This window comes from Palaemon carinicauda, chromosome 1 (genome assembly GCF_036898095.1).
Source record: "Palaemon carinicauda isolate YSFRI2023 chromosome 1, ASM3689809v2, whole genome shotgun sequence".
Taxonomy (NCBI): Eukaryota; Metazoa; Arthropoda; class Malacostraca; order Decapoda; family Palaemonidae; genus Palaemon; species Palaemon carinicauda.
Window position 1 is genome coordinate 119,676,362 of NC_090725.1, and position 17,809 is coordinate 119,694,170.

The window sequence follows — 17,809 nt, forward strand, 5'->3', positions numbered from 1 at the left end:
GCTTCGAGGGGGAAAAGGTGGCAAGTTATGGGAGGAGCCGTTACAAAGTTCTCCTCCTCCATTACTGTTTTGGTACTCGGCGACGTCAACATCCGGTCGCCATGTTGGCCGCCTTCTTGGATGACGCCTCCGGAGCGTGCCATCGTCATTCCTTTCGGCGTATATGCCAGCCTCCACGATGCAATGAGATTGGGAGGGGTCTGACAAGGCCAAATAGAGAACAAGGGCGGGTCCATCGGGAAGACATGGCCATCTCACCCAAAAATAGATTTTTCGCTTCGCTCAAAATCCGTTTTTTAGGCTCAAGCCATGTCGTCCTGATGGAAGTGTACCAGAGAATTAATGTATCGTGGATTTTTCCCTTTTATGTAGTGCCTTTCGACTTCTAAATAATATTCCTTTGGTCTGACGACCGTAGAGACCTGTAGGATATCCGTCACATGCCACTTCAGATAAGCATATACCATGTTACTGCTTCCTGCCCCCCTGTCAGGGAAGTCCTAATTGGACAGAAGGAACATCTTGAAGTTGCTTGATAGAGGAACTCACCTAGTCTCGGAGATACCTGCCGGTCCCAGGGCCAGATAGAGAAGGTAAGTATACTCGTGTTGGAACAAGTTACCCTAATCTAGATGAGCATGCATCAAGAGAACAAGTTTATGACATGCAGTAGTTCATAAAATATCAACAAAGGGTAATAAAGTCTGTAACAGTGATTTTATTTCATGAGAAAAAGAGGGCGAAATGAGACACACAGGGTAACCTAATACTTTTTTTATTCAATAAAACAGGATTAGCATGAAATAGGTAAATTTTTACAATAATCAAATGCAATTAAAACATAGACTAAAGACATCAAAGAAGTGGGTCTGGAATCTGAAAGAGAAAAAACTTGCCATAGCACACATAAGTTCCAGAGGGACTATAAAGTCTTTCAAGAAAGTCTTACAGTATTTACACTTCATGTAAAAAACATGTGGCACACGTGTTACAGTCTATGTTACTTCACCTTGTAGGAGAACAGTCTTTAGTGTCACAAGGTGACACTTAATTTCACTATGTTTCGCAATGGGGTCAACACAGGCACCCGTGGAGTTAGAGTCCCGAATAACTCACTGTTCTACGCAGCACTAAGCAGCAGGTTTTAGCACACTACCTGCTGCCACCACATGGCGTCGCAACTCTTGCACCTGCTTAGCGTAGTGTTTGAAAAACACTTTCGATGATTTCCAGCCCGTGAAGGAACGAAGACTCTCAAAGTCCATTGTCTGGAAGAAGTTCAGGGAAGAGGCGACTTTCCTGGGATCATGACCTGCGAGTGTACTGTCAGGATCCGCTCTGCGAATAAAGTAGGTGATCTTCGCCCTTAGTTGTTTGAGTGACAAATCAGACCCTGATGTTTCTCCTTTAAAGAGCTGTCCTCCGCCAAAGTCTGAAGTTCTTCGAAGATAGACCTTTAGACTCTACTGGGCATAGAGAGACATCTTCCTTCAGGGGGCAGATTCTCCAGGGGCCCCACCGTTTGGTGGGAAGCTCGTTCTTGGCGAGAAACGTTGGGTCAGGAAAGAGGGTAAGTTCGCCTGTGTCAGCAAACTGTATCTGGCCCTCTTCTCTTGATAAAGCCACAATCTCACTGACTCGGGCTCCCGAGGCGAGAGCAATAAGAAAAATCACTTCCCGAGTCAAGTCTTTCAGAGGGCAAGACTCGTTGTCCAGACTTGATGCGAATTGGAGAACCTTGTCGAGAGACCAGGAGATGGGTCTCGGAGGAGGTGCGGGACGGAGTCTAGCACATGCCTTTGCAGCTTATTAAAGATGTCGTCGGACAGGTCGATCTGGAAGGCTTAGAGTAGTGGTCTTGCTAAGGCCGATTTGCAGGTAGTAATCGTGTTAGCTGCCAAGCCCTGTCCATGAAGGTGAATAACGAAGGACAGGCAAAAATCTATAGAGATTTCCGTAGGATTTTTAGCCTTGACAAAGGATACCCATTTCTTCCAGGAAGATTCGTATTGCCTTCTGGTAGATTTAGTTTTGTATTCCTCTAGGAAGTCCAAACTCTTCTTCGAGATCCCGAACCTCTTCTTAAAGGCTAGGGAGAGAAAATTATGAGCTGTAGGTCTCTGGTTTTCCTTGATGAAGCGAAGACAGTCGACGTCTGAACTTGCTGGGATAGAACTGGGTCCGGCAGGGGAATTATCTTGGGTTATAACTCCAGGATTAAGGGGAACCAGTTGCTCCGTGGCCAGTTGGGTGCCACTAGGGCTGCTGTGCCTAGAAAGGTTCTCAGCTTGGTGAGGACTTTCAGCAGAAGGTTGGGTGGAGGGAACAGTTAAATCTTGGACCATCTGTTCCAATCCAGGGATATGGCGTCCACTGCTTCCGCTCTGGGGTCCTCGTAGGGGGCCACGTAACAAGGAAGTTGTTTGTTGTCGCTCGTCGCAAAGAGGTCGATCTGCAGTTCCGGGACTTGGCGAGAGATGAAGGAGAACGAGCCTGCTTCTAGGGACCATTCTGACTCTTATTTGGGTTGTCCTCGATAGAGCATCCGCCGTCACGTTGCGGAATCCTTGAAGGTGAACTGCTGAGAGGTGCCATCTCTTCTTTTCGGCGAGGCGGAAGATGGGTAGAAGCACTTTGTTGAGTTGGGGCGATCTTGAGCCCTGATGGTTGAGACATCTGACCACAACGGCGCTGTCCAGGGTTAGACAGATGTGGGACGAGGGTCGAGGAGACAGTCTTTTCAGAGAGAGAAGGACCACCATGGCCTCCAAGAAGTTGATGTGGAACGTCTTGAATAGGGGAGACCATGTTCCTTGAACTTGTCGTTGAGGGGAGTGACCCCCCCACCCTTCTAGCGATGCATCCGTGTGGATAACGACCGACGGAGGTGGAGGTTGAAGGGGAACTGATTTCTTCAGGTTCTTTGCCTCCGACCATGGCTTTAGGAGTGAGCGAAGCCTGGTTGGCAGAGGTCTCTTGAGATCTCTTCGAGCGATGGATGTGTATCTTCTCCAGACTCCCGAAGCATCCTTTAGCTGTGCTCGTAGCACTGGGTCTGTCACTGAAGCAAACTGGAGGGAGCCGAGCATCTGCTCCTGTTGACGTCTTGAAATCCGTTTGGATCTGAGGAGTCTCTTGACAGATCCCGCTATTTCCTTCCTTTTCTTCGGGGGGATGGAAAGACGGTGTGACTGGAGGTTCCAATGGATTCCTAGCCATTGAAACTTCTGAGCTAGAGAAAGTTGAGACTTCTTGGTGTTGATTTTGAAACCCAGATGTTCCAGGAATTGGGTCACTTTTCTTGAAGCTTGCAAGCATTCCTCTGAGGATACGGCCCATACCAGCCAATCGTCCAGGTAAGCCATCACCTGGACGCCTTGGAGTCGTAGCTGTTGGACGATCGTGTCTGCGAGCTTTGTGAAGATCCTTGGAGCTATGTTGAGTCCGAAGGGCATGGCTCTGAAGGCGTGTTGTCTTCTTTGAAGCCTGAATCCTAGGTAGGAGGAGACCTGGCGATTCATTGGAATGTGCCAGTAGGCGTTCGCCAAGTCTATCGAGACTGTGAATGCCCTTTGGGGCAGTAGGGCTCTGATGTGCTGAAGAGTTAGCATCTTGAATTTGTTGTTCTCGATGAACTTGTTGAGAGGGGACAAGTCCAGAATGACTCTGAGTTTGTCGGAGTCCTTCTTGGGAACACAGAACAGTCTTCCCTGGAACCTGGTGGACTTCACCCTCTTGATCATCTTCTTGTTCAAGAGTTCTTTGACGTATTCTTCCAGGACGGGGGTGGAGTGTTGGAAGAATTGATGGAAGGTTGGAGGTGGTGAAACCCAGCTCCACCCTAGTCCGTTCTTGATGATGCTGTGAGCCCAAGGATCGAAGGTCCAACGATCCTGAAAGAGGCGAAGTCTTCCTCCCACCAGAAGCATTTCATTGCTTCTGGTTTCCCGAGGGTTTGCCACCTCGGCCGCTTGCTCCCCTTCCTCCTCTCCCTCTGGAAGGGCGACGAGAGGAGTCTCTGCCGGAGCCTCTACCTCTGGGACGAAAGGTAGTGGATTGCCTTTCATAGGCAGGGGTAAACACTGGTGACTGGGCCACCACCGGCTGAGGGACCAACTGAAAGGTCTGTTGGGGCTGAGCCACCAACTGGGGAGTAGCGGGTGCCGGAAACTGGCGCTTAGCCTGTCGCTGCTGAGGTCTAGGCTTATTGGATTTCTTCTTAGGCTGGGGGCCCTCATCCTGAGAAGATTTCCTCTTTCTTGACATGCCCCACTTGTTGAGAAGGTTCCGGTTCTCGGTGGCGGCTCTGTTAACTACAGTATCTCTTTCACGAGATCATTGTGGAAGAGGTGTTTCCCCCAAATGTTGGAGGAGATCAGTTTCCGGGGTTCGTGTTTGACGGTAGCATCCGTAAACACGAATTCCCTGCAGGCTCGCCGAGCCCTGATGAAGCTGTAAAAATCTTTTGTCAGGGTAGCGAGATGGGTCTTGGCTAAGACCATGTACATATCTGGGGTCCGAGTGTCCCCGGCCATTGTTTCCAATTGCACTTGGAAGGAAAGGGAGGTGGCCAGTCTCTCTTTCGTATCTAGCTCCCAACGCAGAAGGTATTCGGAGAGCTTAGGGAGGTTCTCGTTAAACTGACGTCCTGAAAGTCAGCCTCTAACTTTCCTACCGAGAAAGTTAACTGGATATCTTTCCAGTTCTTGTCGTCGGGGGGTAGGGCGAGGGAGAGGGGCCTACATTCCTCCAATGTAGGGCCAGGTTTCCCTTCCTCCACCGCCTTCAACACTGCCAACAAGGAATTTTCGGCAAAGGGGAAGACCATGGTGGCAGGAGCAAGAAAAGAACGATGTTTCTTGCTAAGGGCCGGCACCTTGGAGTTGGTGTAGCCCTTGCTCTTAAGGTTTCCGGCCAAAAGAGATTGAGCCTTAGCGTGGTCAAAGACTATGACCTCCTTAGGCTCGGTTTCCTCCTTGGAAACAGGCTCGGACTTGAGACGGATGTAACAGTCCGGGTACGCCTCGAAGCTAGGCCAAAACTCCACCTCTTCAAGGGGGACAGAGCCTAGTTTGTCGTTGACGAAGAGTCGTCCACTAGTGATTGGCATGTGCTCGGCATGCCTCCAGGGGTTGGTTACTGAGCAAGGGGGAAGATCCTTGATGTTGATCTTCCTGCCCGAATGTTTCGACAGACGGAGAATCTCCCTCTTGAGGTCTTCTTGTCCTCTGCGATACCTTTCGTCCAGGAGGGCCACCAGGGCCTGGATACTGTCCTGGTTCTCCAGAAGCGATGGAGTAGGGGTAGGCGTCGACGATGTAGAGGGGACGGGTTCCGTTACAGCAACGGAAGTGACAGGGGGTGCAGGCGACCTCGCCCTCGGAGTCCGGAACCTCCACCTGCTCCTCCTCTTCTTGACCCTCGGCCATCAGGGTCCTTTCGGTAGTGTCTGATGCCTCCTACATCTGTTCCACCTCGTCAAGATGGAAGTCTTGCAGTGCGTCCGAAACGTCAGGTTCCACCGTCAGCTGGACGCAGGGGATCTCGGCCTTTGGGATGACAGGGAGATAGGGCCCCGTGGCGTTCTTCTGGAAACCACGCACCCATTTGCGCAGTTTCTCTCGGGCAACATCCCTGGCCTCCACAGAGGGAGGGTCCTCGAACGCTTCGTGGAGCAGGTCCTTGCAGACAGTGCAGACCTGCGGGTCTCAATAACGAAGAGTCCCTTTGGTAACAGAACAGCTGGCCGTAGAAGTCCGGACGCCGAACGTTGCAGAAGGCGCTTTCACACCGGACATACTCCTCCTGTAATAGAAAGGGGGAATGAGTCTGTGGAAGTCATATACAATGACTTAAGGTAAAGACTTAAAGTAATCTTAGATTAGCATTAAAGTTATTTGACCTTAATATAAGATTCCTTTTCATGTGTAAGCTTAGGATAGTAAGCTGGAAAAGAAGCAGAAAAGACAAATACATGTGCATCCCGCCCAGCCAATTGCCGTGACCCCACACCAAGACTAATTCTAGGGGCTCTGAAGAGCCTAAGAAATGGAAGAGATATCCACAATGGATAAAGCACAGCTTAGTCTTCCTCTGGAGAATTAATCATGGTGAGAAAGGGGGGGGGGGGAAAACTGAGTTCATTCAGTTTAGGATAAGAAAGGGGGGGGGGGGTGTGAAGTAACCCCTCCCTAATCAGGTGGGTCCCGGCAAGGGACTGCGCATGGATGCACAGAGTATGCTGGAAATATTTTACTGCATAACTATACATCATAGATTTTCATCTAGGGTAAGCACTGTACCATAGACATACCGGCTTTCATATATAGCTATACAATAGTTGCTGCCGGCACCAGGCCGGCAGGAGAGGGTGACAGTCCACTGAAATAATATGATTAGGTGGCGCCGGCAGCGTGGCGGAATGCCGGAAGCGCACCGGGCGCCGGTGAATCTCCATCGAGGGTGGGAACCCCCTCCCTGTCATCAGTCTATGTGGCAGAGAGAATAGGAGCTTCAAGGTGATGGCAGATATCCGGCATCCGGCGGCCCCCGGCAGTCGGCAAGTGACCGGCGAAGGTATTCCAGCACTGGCGTCAAACAATGAGACAGAGTGGATACTAGGGTACCCTGACAGCTGTTGCCAGCAGGGTAGCGGCAGTGGACCGGCACTGATAGGTAGAGAGAAAGGGTAGGGGAAGAGAGAGGGAAGGGTAATTCGTTACCCCGACCTCGTCTTCCTCTGGAAGGAGTGTTCAAATGAAAGAGAGAGGGGCAAACTTTCATCTAGCAGCAACAGAGCCGTCAGTCGGCAGGAATTGCGGGTGGCGGCCCAAGGGAGGACCGGAGGACACTCTAAGATAGGGAGGTCCCACGCCGGCAGACCGACCACTTAGGCTATCCCATAGTTCAACTATGTGCGGGAAGCGAAGCAGCTTGGACTCACCCACGAAGGGACCAAGCCGAACCCACAACCCGCCGGCACACAGTGGAGTTGTAGGACGGCGGACAGGGGTGTGATGGCTAGGCCAACACAAAAGGACAGAGGGGGGAGGGGCGAGGGTCCTGAGGGGGAGCATGGGGGAAAGCGTAGCCTTCACCATAGCTCGGGGGGGGGATGTTCTGTTCCGGAACCAGCCCTATCCCAGGTGTAGGAGACTTCATTCTCCAGCCTAGGGTAGGTTAGTTCAGAGAAGGTACAGCACTATTGTACTGTCCTAAACTATAAAGAAACAGAATCCCCTGGCCTGCCTAACCTAGGCTAGGGAAGCGAGTCCCGAACCAGGGAAGGCAAGTGTAGGACAGGTCGCTATGCCACAGGGAGGAAAGGGTCGAAACCCTACCAAGTGTGGACTAGGGGGAAAGGCAGAGCCCTTCCACCTTAGCCAACCAACAAGGCCCCAAAAGGAGAGTTCATTCACCTAGAGGGGGAGCTGGGGGCGAGCGACAGTTACTCTGAGGTTCTGTCCCAAACTCAAAGCTCATGTACTATGGCTAGGAGTGGAGAAATAAAACCCTAGCCTAACCTCACTCGAATACGATTCGAGGTAAGGAGGGCTAGGATGTAGCCTAGTCTACATCAGAGGGAGGAGATACCTTAGGTAAGGGAACTGGGGAGGATAGGAAGTATACACGGCCCTATGTTAGGTGAGGGGCAAGGGAGTTGACTACCAAGATCACCGAGACCCTTAGTATACTTCCTCGAAGGCGAAAACATATGTGCAATCACTGAATCTTATATGTATAAATGCCTAAAATCTCCATTTCATAAAATAAAACTAGGAACACTTATTATATCATGCATGAGAGTAAACAAAAACCACCCAGGCTATCAAGTCTAGGGGCTAGGCTAGAACCCTAGCCTACGATCGTCTACCTATGCTCGCCGAAAAGGATACTATCGGCATAATATAACTAATTCCTAGCAATGAAGACTAAATAACTAATGCTGATAATTAGTTATAAGACCGGGAAGGGTTGTTCTGGCTAACTAAATAAAGCATGCGAGGCGAACAACCGCGTCCAACATGACGCCTCTGGTTAAGGCACAGCTCTGCCACAAAACACGGTATTTTAAGATGAAAAGGCATTACTTTACGGCTGGAGCTTATTTATACAATACAAGAATATGGTACTCAACTTTCCAGAAGAAGGCGAGGCAGAAGATTGCGACATGATGAATTACTTAGCGAAAAACTGGGAAAAAGCACCTGGTCGTATACGCTACGTAAAAAAGAATGACGATGGCATGCTCCGGCGGCGTCATTCAAGATGGCGGCCAACATGGCGGCTGGATGTTGACGTCGCCGAGTACCAAAACAGTAACGGAGGAGGAGAACTTTGTATCGGCTCCTCCCATAACTTGCCACCTTTTCCCCCTCGAAGCGTGAACACTATGTGGGGTGCAGATAGCTATGTGGCATGTCAAGCATACGTCCCCTGTTGATATACGATATCCTAAAGGGAAACCTTATGGGTACTCGCGCCAGAAGTTAGAATTCTGTGAAACCTTTAGTTTAATTCTCTGGGAATATCTACTGTAGTCATTTATACCCTTAGGAAGCTACTGAAGGAACCTTCCATCAGGATGACAAGGCTTGAGCTCAAAAAAGCTTCATTGAACCTAAAAAAATGAGGCTGGACCTAGCCTAGCATCCTGGTCAGTGCACCAAATTTCCAAACTAGGAAAGTGGACCACAATCAGGTCTTAAATAAACTAACCTAATGTAAATGTTTTTACTTTGGTGACCAGCAACTCGGCCTAACAGGTTAAATAATACTTTATACTCGCTTTAGCAGGGGATAAATATGCCTAGTACTTGCAACATAATATGGAGCTGTTATAAACACATGAGTAAGTAGCTAGATTTATGCCTCGTTAGTATGATCCAGGCTACAAAATGTAGTAGGTTTATTGTATTGGAGTATGTACCACCAACCAGTAACAGTTAATTACTATTTTTTTTTTTTCCAACAAAACCAAACATTAAAATATACCACTCATTCAAGTTTTAAACTATTGTAACAAGTTGTTACAGTAGAAAAACAAATATATTTACACAATTATCTTAAATTTGACCTTACAGAATCATAATGAGTTTGCATTTTACTGTATATACTCTTGTCGTAAATCCCACCAATAAACTGACTGATACTTCACATAATCAATTCTTTTGTATGCAAAACCCCATTGCCTCATCTGGTAAACAGTAGAGAGATGAAGACTAAAATTGCTTTGCCAAGTTGCTTGAAAAACTGGAGTAGCATACTCACCAGTTCTATACAGGTATCCCAAAATGTAGTAAGTTTTGAGCAATAAAGTTGATAGAAAGGATCTTGCTACTCTCTTTGCTTCAGTCCCATCTCCTGCATGTAGATCTGGGGATGCTGAATCCCTCAATAGAGATCTAGGTAAAATTAGAGCATGGTGCAAATTATGGGGCATGAAATTGAATCCTTAACAAAATTCAAAGTATGATAGTAAGTAGGTCAAGAACAGTGGCTTTTCAACATCCAGATCTCAGTATTAATGATGTTTCTTTAACTCTATACCACTTAAAAATTTGGTGTAATTCTTTATAGCAAATTTACTTTTGAGAAACACATTTGGTATTTTTCTTCTTTAATTGGACAAAAAAGGGCTTATTGAGAAAGTCTTGTAAGATTTTTGTTGATCAATCCATTCTGAAAAAGTAATTTCATTCTCTCATTTTGCATGGTTTCAAGTATTGTTCTCCTGCCTGTTCTTCAGCTGCGGAATTTCATCTTAATGTGTGGGACAAGAACTAGCTGTCTATTAAATTTCTTATTCCTGATCAAGATATTAATCTCTGGCACTGTTGCTCAGTTAGTTCTTTATCCATGTTGTGTAAGATTTTTCATAATTCTGACCATCCTTTGCATTCAGATCTTCCCAGACAATACCATCATGCTCACAATACTAGGTTTGCAATTAATTCTGATAGTTATACCTTCTCCTCATAAGGCTTAATACTACACAGTATTCTGACATTTTATTCCAGTTATGACCAACTTGTGAAAGAATCTTCCCAATCATGTAGTTTAATTGGTGGAACTTCTAAAGTTCAAACGTGTAATAAATGTTTTCATGTTGAACAGGCTTACATGTCTCTATAGTGTATATATAAAAGATCTATTTTGATGGTGTTATTTTTCTTAAAATATTCTGTATTAATTGTTCTTAATTTTCCTTATAATTTATTTATTTCTTTATTTCCTTTATTCACTTGGCTATTTTTTGGTTGTTGGACCCCTTGGACTTATAGCATCTTGCTTTTCCAAATTGGGTTGCAGCATAGCTAGTAATAATATTAATAATAATATTAATGATGATAATGATGATAACAATAACAGTGGAGTGAGCTATGGTGATCTAAGCAATGCAGTACTGTAAGTGCTACTGCAAGGATTTTGTGGCGCATGCTATCTAGATTGTGAATGGTAACTGTGTAGTCAAACTTACCATTTTTATTGTTCCATTTCTAAAAGATATCTCATATGCCCATATTGTGTGATTATAGTGATGCCCTTTCAGTAACCAAGAGATTGAGATGCACCACCAGTAACACAGCATGAAATTTAAATTCAATTCCTAAAACATAAAGCTAAAATCTTACTCTGAAGGTAATTTAAACTTTAAATGGTGTTTACTAGAAATGATAAAACAACCTTTCTTGATATCGTAAATATTTTTTAGAAATATTTATTAAATTGTCTTTCTTGAAATATTGCGCTGGTCACTTGGTGATCTTAAAATATGGCAAAATACTGTACAAGGTTTTGCACATTACTGCATACACTTGATATTAAAATGTTACACATGACCTTTCTACCACATGCTGAGTATGTGTACAGTCTCCTAGGTCTCTCTTATTACAGGTTGCTGCTTATAAATTACAAATACTTATGTAATTTATTGTCATGTAATCACATTGAAACCTTATGATCATTCCTGTTATGAATATCTTTGAGAACTCTTTGCTAGGTTGTAACAATGATGCAACTGAAAATGTGATCTCTATTATGGTGCATGGTAGTCCCTAGTCCCTTTGGCACCATTAAAGTAAAATCCCCTTTGGGGTGCGATAAAATCCTCGTTGGGATGCAGCTGAAGCCTCAGATTCTGGTTTTGTCCCATTGACAAAAGCTTTTATTTCTTTCATCACTGATATCTAATTTTTTTCCTGAGTTTGATTATCTGTAGCAGACCCTGTGGGAAATAAATGCACTGTTAGGTACATTAATTTTTATCATACAAGGCGACTGACTACGCAAGAGAGCCACCCATATCTTCCACACTGATTGGTATTGTCTTGTGGATGAAGATCTCTTACAGCTCATCAATTAAGTCAAATAGAGGGCTGAGAATTCATTTTTGAAAATGCTGAAGAGAAAATCAAAGCGTAACGGTTCTGGGTCAGAAAGGATAAGCGAAAGGTAGTCCACCCTCGCACTTTTTGATACAGCTGTGCAGACCACAGGGGGTGTGGTCTTGGTCTCAGATGAAGAAATAATGGATACCACAGGATGTTGGGCCAAACTGGTGTCACTAGCACGGCTGTCCTTGAAAAATTGTGAAGGATATTCAAAGACTTTGAAATCAAACTCGTCTGCAGAAACAGATAAATCGAGGACCACCTGTACTAATCTAAGTTCAGAGCATCTCTTGTCACACCTTGGGATTCCATATTCAGAGCTATGTACAGTAGTGAGGAAGTTAGTGATTCTCTTTCATAGCAGTCAAGTCTATCTGGAAATCCAGTACTAACGCCAGGACCTCCCGAAAAGACTTTTTGTCCAGGGTCCACTAAAGTCTGCAGGACTGTCTGCCTGCATAGGCTGTCCCCCATTGCATTGAGTAAACCCGACAAGTGGAATGAAGAAAGAAACACATTCCTCTCCTGAAGGAACTTTAAAATGGGGAGGGCTGCTACTGCATTGAGGAACATGATCCCCCTTTCCCGAGTCAACAGACTGCCACCTGATTGTCTATGAAGATTTTCACATGGGAATTTCATCTTGGACGAATCCTCTTTAGTGACAGGAAGACTGCCATCAGTTCCAACATAATTTTGTGAAATGTTGCAAACTGAGAGGACCATTTCCTGAACACGAAAGTTTCCTCTGAATGACCTCCCCATCCTGACTTTGAAGTATCTGTATGAATGATCTTAAAAACTGGGGGAGTGACAAAAGGGATCAACTTGGCCAATGCATTTGGCATGGCCCAAGACTTAAGGATCCTCTTACATCAAGCGGTCATTAGTTCTCGACATTCCTGAAGTCCCTTCTGAGCTGCCCTTCTTCACACTCAGTTGAGGTCCTTTAGTCTGTTTTTCAACACTGCTTATTATGTAGGCGAACTGAAGAAACCCGAAGTTCTTCTCCAGTTGTCGTATGGAAGAGAAGCGGCTCAAAACAATGGATCGGATACTGTTTAGAATTATCAGCTGAGATGCTTTCGTAAGGCTTTACAGTGGCTTTCAGCAGATTCCAGAGACCTAACCACTGAAATACCCTTTCGGTACTAGGCTCGACTTTGTAAAATTAGTCAGACAACTCGGTTCCTGCAAAACCTTCAAAACCTGAGAAATATATTTGTGACATAACTCTTCTCTCTGCCCAGATCAACCAATAACAAAAACCTTGTAAAATAAGCCTGAATCAGGGCAAATGATGAAGGACATAAGGGAAGATAACTAAATAAGTGAAAAAAAGACTTGCCAGACGGGGAAAAACATGCATGAAAATTGACCCCAGCTGAATCAGTGAATCGACTTGAGTAAACATAGCATTTGTACCCCCTTCCTAACTGAATACTGGCAACATAAGAAAGCATTATCCATAACTAACTCTTAAGATCCATACCCAAGAGAAGAATAACACTGAACACGGGTACCTAACTTACTAATGCTTTATAATGTAGATGCACAAAAAACGATGTTCACAGTGTAGGCAACAATCATAGAATGGTTGTTGAGGCCAGTTGAAGTTGTAGGTGCGTAGGCAAGACCTGGAGCGATGGTTCTTTTCTAACATGACGTACAGCTTCGTAGGTTCTGTGGCAAGTCCCAATGAACCTGAACTTACAGGTCTCCCCTATACTCACCAAGTCCATTCTTTGTACATTGATACACAGGCCCTAGAGCAGGGGAACAATATTTCTTTGGTAATCAGGTCATATTGGATTTCCTCTTCTAGCCTTAAACAGGAAAGTTCTTAGAGACCTCACAGCACGTTAGCCCTCACAAATGTGTTTTTGTAGTGAGAAAGTATTTTGCCTTGCAAGTCTTGCACAAGAGAAAATAATTTTTGTTTGATTCTGGAAGAGTCCTAGTTCATATGTATAAATAAAATAAAATTACTCGATTGAATGTCATTACATATTCTCTCTCTCTCTCTCTCTCTCTCTCTCTCTCTCTCTCTCTCTCTCTCTCTCTCTCTCTCTCTCTCTCTCTCTCTCTCTTTTTTTGTGATTTCTGAAAAATATATTTAATGCTTTTTTGTAAATTTTTCATACTTTTTAAAGTTATTTGTATTGAAAATTAACTGATTACTTGCACAGATTCACCATGAACAAATATTGTATTGTTTTAATTCTAATCTTGAATTAATGGTGGTAAGACAATTTTTACCAATTACACTGCTGTATGAGTAATTTTTAGATAGGGATTGACAGTCCTATAATGGTGCACTACCAATTGAAAATCTAAAGGAAACTTTCTTATTCATGATTAGTTGTTGCCAGTTGATGGTATAAAGAAGATTGTCTTTGAGATTGCTGTGCATTTAATAATAAATTGATGGTTTTTCCATTGTGCCCCATAAGTGAAGCTCAATTTTGCCTGGCAAGTGTATTTTTAAATCTGCAGTGCCAGTCTAAATTGAAGCAGAAGTTGCGACTAAATTGTTCATTTAATTAACAATTATCTCTCTTTTGCAGTTTCTGAAAGAGGAGCTCCAGTATGCCAAGGGGTATGAAAAACGTCAAAAAGTATTTCATTACAACAATGATCAGTATATATCTGTACGGGAACTGTGGAGCATATGGAAAAAGTCCGAGGTGAGCATAAATATATTGTATTCTGTGACTATTTATTTGAGAAATCTTTGTGTAGAATAATTCATGTACAATACTTGACCGTCTAGTTCTTAAGCTTAACTTAGACCAGGAGATACTGTATGTGCTGTACTCTCATGTCATTTTTAGATATACCGCATAGCATACGGAAAATATTGCATACATTGGTAATATATTGCATGCAAAAACTAATTGACCTGGGAATTGATTGTTATCATATTTATATAAACTATTTTCAGGAAATTTGTAATGCAGTGTCTATAATAGAGTATTCTTTTACTGTATTACGGAGAAAGTTTGATCACACTGTTGTCTATGGTACATTTTTCTGATTTTATATTAATTTAATACTTGTTCAGTTAGAGTACAGCACAGTAGCTATCTCACATTATAGTAGTTATTTTTCATGTTTTTTTCCCAAATATACTCCTGTTTCCATGTATACCAATTAATGGTTATTTCAGGTCCATAATTGGACTGTGGAGCAGACTGTTGCTTGGTTAGCAGAGACTGTTGAGCTGAAGCAGTATGCGCAAAAATTCTATGAAAATGCTGTTAATGGATCAGTCCTGCCACGGTTAGTTTCTGCGTGTTTTTAAATTTAAATAATTTCTGAGCTTAGGATATTGCTGATCATAATTAATGTTTTATCATACCACACCGAGTACCGAGTTGTGGATTTGGCTTGCTCGCTTCTCTAATGACTTTGACTTTCTCATTTTTTTCTTCTAAGGATCAAAGGCAATTCAGCTTGGCTTTTGACTACAGTATGTCACTGGACATTTTTCTCTTTAGTTGTTTAGAGCTTTTTATTTGTTGGATAATCAGAAATGGCAGCCAAATATGCAGCAAACAATATACAGTATACTATATGTTGGTGTTTTGTGTTGGAAAAAATATATTCTATGATAATCTATAAAAAAAATACCCTGTATCATTTTCTAAGCAATGCAGTCTTCAGACTGCATCAGCTTATTTTTCCTATGATGTGTAGAAACAGTCACTTATCATATAATAGATGGTACATTTAATTTACTTCTTTAAATTTACCCTTAATATCGAGTTAGAGTGAAAGAAGTATTACTCTTTTAGAGCCCCAGGAAAAATGACAATATTTTGATTGGATTAAATTTGCTATTGAGTGGATCTGCCTTTCTTACCCCTGCAGTACCATTCTCAGCGTGCTTACCGGTGGTTCGGAAAGAAGAGATTCAAGGTACATGTTAGAAAGGTGAATTCTACATACATATTGAATTGAATGTATACTTTCCCTGCTACTCAGTTATGATTTTTTACTATTTATTTTGCATATTAACAAAATAAAGAATTGCAAACCATTTGTGCCATTTCGCAAGTGATGTCACATACGTCATATTTGGATAGTTTGTGTTTGTGTGTGTGTGTGTCAAGCAGTTAATCTCTACCTTTTCAGCATTTTTAATGTTATCTCTTGAGTTGGCATACAAAGATGTTCAGATCATTCTTACTATCTTTTTATTGGTTATTTAATAAGATTTCATTAGTGAGCATCTGGAAAGAAGGATAAATCATTACTTTATATACAGTAGATGGTGTACTTGAGAATTGTTTTGCTTTTCATAGAGTTGATAAAACTCCCCCACCCCAAGTTATCTTAATGTAAACATTCTGAATTGTACTTTTGAGAACATTAGTACGGTATAAAGATACTTTGTTCCATAGATGTATGGGTTTTGCCATTGAATAAGTTTGCTGTTACTCAAATTTGGGGGTTACTTGGTATGAATTCTCAGTATTTTTAATGCTCCAAATGGGTGTTTTAACAGATATCCGATTAATATTTTACACTTTAATTTGAATGTTTGTGATTGATAATATTGAAAAATAGACTCAAATTGTCAATGGTTAGTCATCTGAAATTCATGTTTCAGCATTTAATGTGGTATTATATTTTTGTAGTTCTAAACAATTTTAAGGGAACCGTATTGTTAGGGTTAAAGGAAAATGGTTTTGTTAACAATACCTTTTTTGAGTTGGACCTCTTTATTTCTTAATACCACTCTCAGTCACTGATTATAACTTTATCCTAGCATCTGATTTTATGCCAAACCAAGATTGTCTTAACATTTGATGAAATTTCTTGAATTTCATCTACATAAGATTAACTTCTTTGGTTATTGGTATTTGTTGTATCATTCCTATTTTAAATTGGCTAATATATTGGTGTGATATTCTTAATAATATATTATTGATTTGCATTTTTTTAGGTAGTTGCATGTGCAATGACTAATATTTTGTGGTGATATTTTTAAAACAGGAATGGGAGTCACCATAGAATATGGTATTGCAATGTAATATAGAAGCTAGTGCATCTGCACATTTGCTTTAGGTGTTACTTGCACAATTGTTGTGAAGAAGAGTCGGTATGTAGGACAGATGCCTCTGTCCCCCAAGTGAATGATTGTATTGTACTTGAAAACACTGTTTCATTTTAAAAGATAACTAGATATAATGAAGCTAAAGGTTTGGAAGGCAAATAGGATTAGTTTCCCTGAGTAATACTATAACACAACATTTCATACTGATCTAGCATTTGGTTAATTTGGTTTGAAAGGACATTTATTTGATACTTATCCTGCAGCATAAATATAATTCTTATTGGTAAGTATTTTATGAAAAAAGCAAGGAATACAATGTTAGGACAGTAGGGTTACATCTGGAGAAACAAGAAGGATAAAAATTGTGGTTTGATTATAGAGATATTGATTGTATTCTTTATTATTATAACTTTCTATGTAGCTCTCAGCTTGGTCTTAGTATGATAAAATTTACTCTGGTTTAACATTATTTGTTTATTTTTTCCCTATACAGTATATAATTTCATATAAGATATGACTTGGCATTTGAGAGGTTGTAACTACTCTGTTCATCAAAAATTACATACTTCTTTATAATTTAAAGTTGACTGTAGGATATTTCTTCCATGCTAACTTTTTCCAGATACTTGAATATTATAGATTGCTATTTTGAAAGTAATGAGTAGGCTGTTGATTTTTGGAAGAGGATTGTAGATTTTTTCTGCAGATTACCACATCAGATTTTGACGATGTTCAAAGATTATTTGGTTATTATATCCGTGTAACAAAAAGTTTAAACTTTTGTATTATTATACCACCAGTGACTTGATAACAACACCATAGTTTACTTCACTTTTATATACAAGGTAAAATGGTCTCTGAAAAACTATTTTATCAGAAGTCTTGTATAGGTAGTTAATACTTCTTAAACAAATAAAACTATTTTTTCATCGATTACTTTAGAGTGTTAACCATAGTTATTTAAAGAGGTGCAAAAGTTTGTTTACTGTTTTTAATCATTATTTTAAATTGCAATTAAGGATTTTTTATTTATACTTTGTTTTGGAATTATTTAAGAAACATTATATACAGTAATTGAGAATACGGTACTCTATTATTTCCAATAACCTCCCCTGATGTTCATATTGGTTCTTTTCCAGAAGCTCAATTTAAGCGTATCGGCTTTATTTTAGCAGAGAAGGCTAGAGTAATTGATTATAGTGGGAATGGTGACACTACTACCTTTTTGTCTTTACTACACCCTAGTTTGATATTTCTCGTTACAATAGCCTCCTGGCTAGTACAGATTGTTCCCCGGCCAGGACTGTGAGGTTAAGCTGTTTACTGGGGAGGCCACTGCTGTGGTTGGTCACCA

General features: G+C 42.1%; 1 protein-coding gene across 16 annotated transcripts in view; it reads left to right on the forward strand.

Annotated features, from left to right (window-relative positions):
* Stim (stromal interaction molecule) overlaps positions 1–17,809 on the forward strand; it is a 376,699-nt gene that overhangs the window by 171,878 nt on the left and 187,012 nt on the right. For 10 of the 16 annotated variants that reach the window (XM_068384428.1, XM_068384493.1, XM_068384551.1 and 7 more), the window contains 3 exons: positions 13,961–14,080; positions 14,563–14,675; positions 15,267–15,329. In XM_068384428.1, coding sequence (XP_068240529.1) covers positions 13,961–14,080; positions 14,563–14,675; positions 15,267–15,329 — 296 coding nt within the window. The remainder of the gene's footprint in view (positions 1–13,960; positions 14,081–14,562; positions 14,676–15,266; positions 15,330–17,809) is intronic. The other 6 variants (XM_068384449.1, XM_068384503.1, XM_068384459.1 and 3 more) reach the window with 2 other exon arrangements.